The 9247-nt window shown below is 36.8% G+C and overlaps 1 protein-coding gene across 1 annotated transcript; it reads right to left on the reverse strand.

Moving 5' to 3' along the window:
• Positions 1–6822: 6822 nt before the first annotated feature.
• LOC132683267 (OCIA domain-containing protein 2) lies at positions 6823–7601 on the reverse strand. Its single transcript, XM_060639021.2, has one exon. It carries the CDS (start codon positions 7390–7392, stop codon positions 6928–6930), a length of 465 nt encoding a protein of 154 aa, XP_060495004.1. The 5' UTR covers positions 7393–7601; the 3' UTR covers positions 6823–6927.
• Positions 7602–9247: the final 1646 nt, after the last annotated feature.

A 9247-nucleotide genomic window follows, 5' to 3' on the forward strand; every position in this document is an offset into this window, starting at 1 on the left:
TTGTTACTGTGATATTTGCTGATTTTGTATATTCCCCATTCCCTCTATATTTATTAATGAGAATTAGTCTGTAAGGAAGAGCTACCTCATTTATTTATGTATTCAAATATATCTTGGCATAAGTATGGACTCCAGCATATTTATTTGTTGAGGAAAAAAATCAAATGCTATATTTATTTTGTTGCTCATAGTTCAATAGTCACCTTTTTAAAGGAAGGTTTTTTTCTCAAATTACTCCAATTGGATGTTACCGTGCTCTGCTCTGAACCTGAAGAGCATCTCATCTGCGGTGTTCTTATGTTTTCCCTTACGTTTAGCATTATATTGTAGAAATTTCTGCATATGGCCATTCTCCTAACCCCCCCTCCACTTCCTGCACTAGATTATTGAGGTTGGAGATGACATATTACTAACTTTCTATTCCCTCCATGGTTGATGCACATTGTAGGAAATCAGTAAATATGTGTTGAATTAAATTCAATTGGCTAAAATATTCTTGGACAGAACATAATTTAGCAACACCCCTAAGAGCCTGACACTGATGTCTCACTCATTTTTACACCTGCTTTTATCTCAAAGTTTCATTGTCTTTGAATTCTTAAATGTTTTTATTTATGTCCCCATCTCTCAGTGTTCTATAATATTTGTGTTTAAAAAAGAAAAAAAAAACCCTTTCTTTCAAATACTTAAAACTGTTAATAGAAAGATGGGAAGTTAAGCAGGAACATCACAATTCAAAACAAAGTAAACATAAGACATAATTAGGTCCAGATAAAGACAAGGGATGAGGGGAAAAAAGCAACTAAAACACAGACCCTAAAAAGAATCAGACACAGGCAGTAAAACAATAACTAGAGAGCTAACTTCTATTCAGCTAGAACAATGTGGGTCTGAAATGTGGAATTTGGATTTTCACAGTTTTGATCTGATTCTCCTGACTGATTTACTTATCTATTGGCTATATCACACAAAATGTGAGGATTGTGTCCAGGTAATATTATAGTACAATGTGTGTGTGTGTGTGTGTGTGTGTGTGTGTGTGTATGAGTGAGAGAGAGAGAGAGAGAGAGAGGTGTCTGTGTGTGTGTGTGTATGTATATACACACACGTATGCTGAGATTATTCTTTATATCTGTGTAATTAGTCTTATGGAACACTCTTAATTTATTCAAAAGTATGTGCTAAATACTTATTAAGAGAATACTATGAGCTATTGATGTTCGGAAAATACAGATACCTTGCCTTCCACATAGCTCTCCAATTAATCATGTTTGTACCCTTTTAAAAATACAGAGTGAAGTTACTACTGGTAATCTGGGATTTGAACACAGTCTGATCCCAAAGCCTAATCACTGATTCTAAACTGCCTCTTACTAGGTATTTATTAAAATGTTAGGAGCACCTGGGTGGCTCAGTGAGTTAAGCGTCTGACTTCGGCTCAGGTCATGATCTCACGGTTGGTTCATTGGAGTCCCACATGGGGCTCTCTGTTGTCAGCACAGAGCCGACTTTGGATCCTCTGTCTCCCTCTCTCTGGCCCTCCCCCACTTGCACTCTGTCTTTCCCACTTTCTCTCTTTCATAACTAATTTACAAAAAATAAAAAAATAAAAAATAAAATGCTGTGTTCTTTGTGAACTACAAAAATAATTGTATATAATATTAGGGGGCAATTCTATATTTTGTGATCTCCTAAAAGCTGGGTGAAGTATGTAAACAACTGTAACCCAGTGTTAAGTGTGACCTACTGTGAGGATGGGCACTACAGTGAATTGCTACAGGAAATCAGAGAAGAGAGTATGTTCTGTTTGATAAAGTGTAAAGATTTTGTGGAGGAGTTGACATGAGAACATTTGATTTGTACATACAGAGGTGGGCATGAAAGAACATTGCTAGCTGGGGGTTGAGGGGGGCAGACTGAAAAGCAGCAGGTAGATAATTTTGCTGGAGCACACATTGTGTGAATGAAAACAAGGGAAAATAAGGTTGGTTAATACTATACAAAAACATTAAAGGAGCTTCCATGTGATAATGATTTACTGTGTTAAGGAAAGTAAATGAAACATCTGGAAATATGCTTAAAAAATTAGATCTCCCACAGCGTTTTGAGTTAGCAACACGTTTTAGATTTATAGATTGAGAGTTGAATTGATCAGGTGTTTATTTAAATACAGGAATATTACAGCTCGTACTTGGGTAAACTACCACCAGGTGGTAGCAGATAGGCTGATTTTTCAGTCCAGATGATTTAAGCTACAAACATATGTGCATGAGAGTCCGTTCAGAATTCTGTCATCCAGGCTCTTATGTGTTTGAAGGTTTGTTTGTATAGCATATAATTATATCAAGGCCCAGATTTGTATAAAATAATTTACTTCTAACAGTATAGTAGCAGCCCTATTTCAAGAAACAATACATGTTTCTTTGCCAGACATTTTTATTCTTAGAAGTAGAATGTACAGGGATATACACTAATCCAATGGGGTGGTTGGAAATTACTATCCTAAATATCATTTCAAACAAATTAGAAAATATAATATGTTTATCTGGAAGTCTTGTGCTTAAAGGAGTGACGCTGGAAATTGGGTTAAGATTGAGAGAGAGAGAGAGAGAGAGAGAGAGAGAGAGGGAGGGAGGGAGGGAGAGGGAGAGAGGAAAGGCCCTTGGCTTATTCACAGATGGTGGGTGGAATCTACAACGCTTCAGACTGTAGGCAGATCTGCCTTGAAGACACAGCTATCATCTTCTCCTTTTATCATCTAATTTAATCCTCCCAATAGCCCTATGAAGTAGAAAGTATTATCTTTATATGAACAGAAGGAGACTGTCGCCCAAAGAACTTAAGCAATTGCTTAATTTATTTATACAAGTACGTAACATCTGCAATTTGAGCCCCCATCTGCTTTCACTTTCTGAGCCCTCTCTTCTCAGTACCCAAGACCTACATACTCTACCTATTTCAGAAAACCACTGGTCTTTGTCTTCATCAAAGCAGGAGAGGAAGTGATAATATTTTATAGTGGGTAATTAATCTCTGCATTTGCTCCACATTTCATTAAGAGAAACTTCAAACAAAAAATGCTTAAAGAATTTTATATGGCACCCTTCATATATCCACAACCTAGATTCTACAATTTGCATTTTACCTTGCTTGATTTATTACATATCTATCCACCTTTTCATCCCCCTGTCTAATCATTGACCCAATTTTCTATGCATTTTACAGTACATTGAAGACATCAGTACACTTCACCCCTAATCACTGTGACATGCATATCATTAACCAGCACTCAAAATTAACTTAGAGGCTTTTTAAATTTTTGAGATAAACTTTGCATATAATGAAATGCACCAATCTTAAGAGTATCATTCAATAAATTTCAGAAAAATGCATGCAGTTATGCAACCCAGATTTCTCTCCAGATACACAACATTGCTCTCAGACTATACATTTGTTTTATGTCCCTTCTCAGTCAAGCTCCATTTCCTCCATCTCTCCCAGGACATCGCCATTCTGTTTTTTAGTTGGCTGTTTAATTATAGGTTAATATTGCCTGTTTTAGGATTTTTAATAAAATAAATGAAAGAGTATGACAGTATGTATTTTCTTTTCTATAAGGCTTTTGTCATTCAGTATGTTTTTTGAGAGTCATTCATTTTGTTCTATGTGTAAGTGGTTTATTCCTTTTTATTCCCGTTGATGGACAGCTGGACTGTTCTGGTTTTTGTCTACTGTGAAACAAAACAGATGTGAATATTCTGGTACCAATATTTTATTTCCTTTGGTAACTACTTGGAGGTGTAACTTCTGGGTTGTAGGCTAAGTATAGGTTTAGTTTTATAAGCAACTGCAAGAACTTTTTCCAGAATGTTGTACCACTTTACACTCCCACTAACAGTGTATCAGAGTTATGGTTGCTCCATATTCTCATCAACACTTGATATTGTCAGTCTCCTTAATTTTGTTCTTCTGGAGAGTTTGTATTGTTTTCTCACTGGGGAAGAGAGCCATGCACACTCAGCTTTGGCTGGACCATTTATTCCATTTGAGTAACTTCCATTGTGAGCTTTTCCTACATTTTTTTGTCCTACCATGTAACTATTCCCCAACTTCCCATTCATATTTTTTATGCTTCCTCACAACATTTTGTGTTGGGGGAATTCTCTGACTTCAACATATTCTAGTTCTAAAATCTAGCTCTGTTAATGCCTCTTCTTTCAATGCAATAGCTTATTCCATTTGTTTAATATGACTTGTAATTTTCATGTTTCTTATTGTTAGCAATCAGATGAAATAATTTATCTATGCAAGCTCTTTGTAGTCCAAGTTGTACAGTAGTTAAGCAAAGAATTCTGTTAGACATTTGAATAGGATTTCAGGCTCAACATTTTAAGTTATATAGGAAGGGACTGCTTTCATTTTCAATGAACTTCTAGGGCTTGAGTAGAAGTAGAATTGTTTTATGGCAAAGTTGTGATTGGAAGTTGCTTGATCAGCTCAATAATGGTTTATGTGAAAAACTGGTAAATGAAAGAGTTAAAGGTGATGAGCATCAGGTTTTGTTTGTTCTAATTTGGCAAGACTCAAATGAGCAAAAAAGCAAAATCTAGGGATTGTCTATGTTAAACTTTGTTCATTTGATTGTATTGGTAACACGTTGTGAGTGACAGGGGTTCTTTCTTTCTTACCTGCTTGGGACTTAGAAAAATCTACTGGAAGCCTTCTTGAGAGAGTATGTTGAAGTCTGAATATACTTTTAAAAAAGTTGCTACTTTGTAATTTGTAGTATTGTGTACTTTACCAATAATTAAAATAGTTTTATCTGATTCCTAAAAGGCACGTACCCCTGCTAGAATCCACATTTCAAAATGACATTTAAAAATTTCATGACAGTATGCTTTACATTGAGTAATGCTCAAAGAAGCTGGTAGCATAAATTTATATTTTCATTAGGGAAACGTTTCACAACAACTTATACATGTGTCTACATTCATCAAGAAAAAGTAAAAAGAAACATGAAAATTTCCTGGTCTGAAAACCTGGCTTGAAATCAAGAGAAAATCTTACTAGTAACAGAAAAAAGAAACAAACTTGAATTGGATGACTGGATAATAGAAGTTACAAAACATGGAGATAAAAGTAAATGGATTTACAAAATAATACTTTGGATATCAGAGCAATCTCTTCCACTTTTTAGCTGTGTGATCTTGGACAAGATTTTTAAATTCTCTGAACCTCGTAAGGACTTTTAAAATGAAATAAAATGACAACCTACTTTCAAATATGCAATACATAATGATTATAGTCACAATACTGTACATTATAACCTCATGACTTTTTTTTTTAATTTTATAACTGGAAGTTGTGCCTTTTGACCCCTCTCACCCATTTTGCTCATGCCCAGCTCCCCCTCTTATCTGGCAATCACCAATCTGTTCTTGATATTTATCAGCTCAGTTTTTTGTTTGTTTGGTTTGGTTAGATTCCACATATAAGTGAAACCATATGATACTTATATTTCTCTGACTTGTTTCATTTAGCATAATGCCCTCAAGGTTCTACTGATGTTGCAGATGGAAAGTTTCCATTCTTTTTTTCTTGCTAAGTAATCCTCCATTGTATTTATATACTGCATTTTCTTTATCCATTCATCTATCAGTGAACACTTGGGTTGCTTCCATAGCTTAACTATTGTAAATAATGCTGCAATAAACATGGGGGGGGGAGCATTTCTTCTTGAATTTGTGCTTTCATTTTTAGGGGCTAAATACTCAGTAGTGGAACTGCTGGATCATAGGGTAGTTTTATTTTTAATTTTTTGAGAAACCTCCATACTCTTTTCCATAGTGGATGCCCCAATTTACATTCCCACCTTTTCTCCACATTCTCGCTGACACTTGTTATTTCTCCCCATTTTGATAATAGCCATTCTCACAGGTGTGAGTTTATGTCTCATTATGGTTTTGATTTGCATGTCCCTGATGAGTGATGCTGAGCATCTTTGATATGTGTCTGTTGGACATCTGTACATCTTCTTTGGAAAAATGTCTATTCAGGTTCTTGGCCCATTTTTGAATTGGATTCTTTGTTTTTGTTTTTGTTTTTTTTTTTTTTTTTTTTGGTATTGAGTTTATAAGTTCGTTATATGCTTTGGATATTAACCCCTTATTGGATATATCAGTTACAAATATCTTCTCCCATTCAATAACTTGCCTGTCATTTTGTGGAGGATTTCATTCACTGTATCAAAGCTTTTTATTGTGGTGTAACCCCAACAGTTTAGTTTTTGCCTTTGTTTCCCTTGCCTCGGGAGACATTCTAGATAAATGTTTCGGTGGCCAATGTCAAAGAAATTACTGCCCATGTTTTTTTCTAGGAGCTTTATGGTTTCAAGACTCACATTTAGGTTTTGAATCCATCTTGAGTTTATTTTTGTGGATGGTATAAGAATGTAATCCAGCTTCATTCTTGTGCATAGGAAACTGTCTAGTTTTCCAGCACCATCTGTTAAAGAGACTGCATGTTCCCCTTTGTATATTCTTGCTCCTTTGAGGATGTGTACTTACAGTGAAATGCAATTGGGATAATCATGAATAGGAAATAATAAGGTGATATTGTGAAAAACAATGCAAAAGAAATGAAGAGTCAAATGTTTATTTTACCAAAAACAGAACTATCATGACATTTACATTTTCCCTCAAATAATGTATTTTGGAGCAATGTAAGTGATAACAGTCATCTATTTCTCAGGACACATTAAGTATGAATTGTGCGTACATCAATAAGTTTTGTGAGAGAGATCTTTTATTTTTTTATTTTTTTTTTCTGTTCCACTATACATATGTTATTTTAAAGTACACTTGAAATTCTAAATGTGTACAAATTCAGAGAGAGGTTTAAGGAACTTCCAAAGCCATAGAGACAAGTTTAAGAAGCTGAAGGCTGAGAGCTTCCCTTCTCGTGTAATCCGTGCTTGATTTTGCACTCCTCACAGGTAAGCAGGCAGTGCCTGTTATGCCCTGGACCAAAACCAGCCCCACGGAGCTGATCTTCGACGGAATGGAATTTACTCTGGCACACTCGTATGTATGATGCCTTTCCAAGGGCAAATCCCAAGATACCCGCAAGTGCAACTTTGGGCAATGATCCAAATCTTGGATTAGATGCTAAATAACCGTGGTGGACTAGTCCTTGGGTGGCGAGCATGCTCACAAGAGAAAAAGGCAGAGCTCTCTTCCAGAAGCTTTCTTCTTGACACTCTCGGATAATCTTTGAAATCTCTCCTCTGTGGATGTGCAGTTTTGATTTTGGACAAAATAATAGACTCTGCTTGCTTGGTGGTGGCAAATGGGGGCCTTTATCTTGATTTCCATGAGTAGACACCGAAGCCATGATGACTTTGTCTCTGCTTCTCTTCTAGTTGAGCGTACTCAGCTTATTCGTTGACACGAAGTCTGCGTAGGTAGGGACCCGTCGCTGGCCGCGCCTGGGGGCCCGCGGAGCCGAGCCCAGACCGCCTCCTTCCGCGGCCGCAGCTGCAGCGGGACTGCTCCCGCCTCCCGGCGCCGTCCCCGCGCCTCGGCCGCCTCCCCGCCGCCGGGCCCCCCGAGAAGAGATCTTTTAGGTGCACTTTGACCAACTGTTTCATTGATGAAATAACTGGGCATAGTCTCCAAATATAGCTAGTGGTTTGTGATTTTAGAACTGCGATTTCAGGACTTCATTTTCCCTAGTCACTTTTTTTTTTCCACTATTCTACATTTCCCCTCATATCATTTGCACAGCTTTTTGTGTACTTTACATAAATTTTTAATTTAACCTAACCTATGCTTTAATCAGTTGTCAGAACTTCCTTCTACTAATACCAAAGATTCTTCCTAATTGTCCATAATTGGAGATAAACCTACATTGGCTGCCATACTAAATTTTTCTCTATTCAGATTGAAAGCATTTTTCCACTGTTACAAAATACCCTAGATTGCTTATTTAGAATCAAGAGAGGCATGGTTCAGTGTAATAATGTGCTTCAACTCAATTAAATGTAATTACATTCCCCAACTGGAAATGACACTGTAGAAAGGCAGTCTGCACTATCATTAACTTTACTTAGTACATGTTTAGCTGTAGGCACTGAGGCATGAAATGGCTAACGATGTTCATTATTGTTTTGGGTTTTGTAGGATTCTGTTCACAATTTCCACCAAAGCTACATTACCAGAATAAATAAAAAATGTACTACTAATCACCATCTTATTATATTCCCAATACAGTAAGTACCTCACAAAATACTAATTTAAAGTTCGAAGTGTGTGTGTGTGTGTGTGTGTGTGTGTGTGTGTGTGTATTACATGAAACATAGGTTTATTTTAGTATACAAACTCTGACTATCTGAATATTCCTATACATTATAACAATACCACACCAAGCTACAAAACTTACAAACTACTCACCGTGCAAACCAAACCCTGCTATAATGAGTTTGCTAATGCAAGCCAGCAAAAACATTTAAGTTGTGCTGGAGTTCAGTGAGGGAAGTGAGTGCCCGGTGTCTCCGTTTTTCTCCTGATGAGATCCAGTTCATTATCTTCATCAGCTTCTGTGCCCTTTCCTTGACAGATCTCCTAGGTACTAGCTTGTTGCAGCCAGTAATTCTAAAATGCATAGGGAGGGGCACCTGGATGGCTCAGTCTTTTAAGCATCTGACTTCAGCTCAGGTCATGATCTCATGGTTTGTGAGTTTGAGCCCTGCTTCAGGCTCTGTGCGGACACCTCGGATCCTGGAGCCTGCTTCAGATTAGGGGTCTCTCTCTCTTTCACTGCCCTCCCCTGCTCACGTTCTGTCTCTCTCAGAAGTAAACATTAAAAAAATTAAAACAAAATGCATTGGGAGATATAAAAAAATGTTTAATAGCCAAGGTAATGTTGAAGTGTAAACCTGTACACTTAAACTGTCATAAATCAAGACGTATTGTAAAGCTAGATTCATGGAATGTAATATAACGCAGCAAAAACATGGTAATATATTACCAAGATGTGCTGCCAAGATCCAGGTTATAAAATGTTTCTTACATACAGAGGAACTTGAAAAAGAGACTTTCACTTACCCCAATGTAGTGTGATATTAATCCCACTTTCAGATAATTTGTTTTCAGGCTTTTTTTTTTTTCTTTTTTAAATCCTGCCCTAGGATTGACTGATGAGTCACAAACAATGCAGTCAGCAGGCAGCTTCCACCTGTTCACCTCTT

This window comes from Panthera onca, chromosome C2, assembly GCF_046562875.1.
Source record: "Panthera onca isolate mPanOnc1 chromosome C2, mPanOnc1 haplotype 2, whole genome shotgun sequence".
NCBI lineage: Eukaryota > Metazoa > Chordata > Mammalia > Carnivora > Felidae > Panthera > Panthera onca.

Bases quoted from the DNA above. Each gene is read 5' to 3' on its own strand.
- LOC132683267 (XM_060639021.2), bottom strand. From the start codon at position 7,392: ATGGCTTCGGTGTCTACTCATGGAAATCAAGATAAAGGCCCCCATTTG.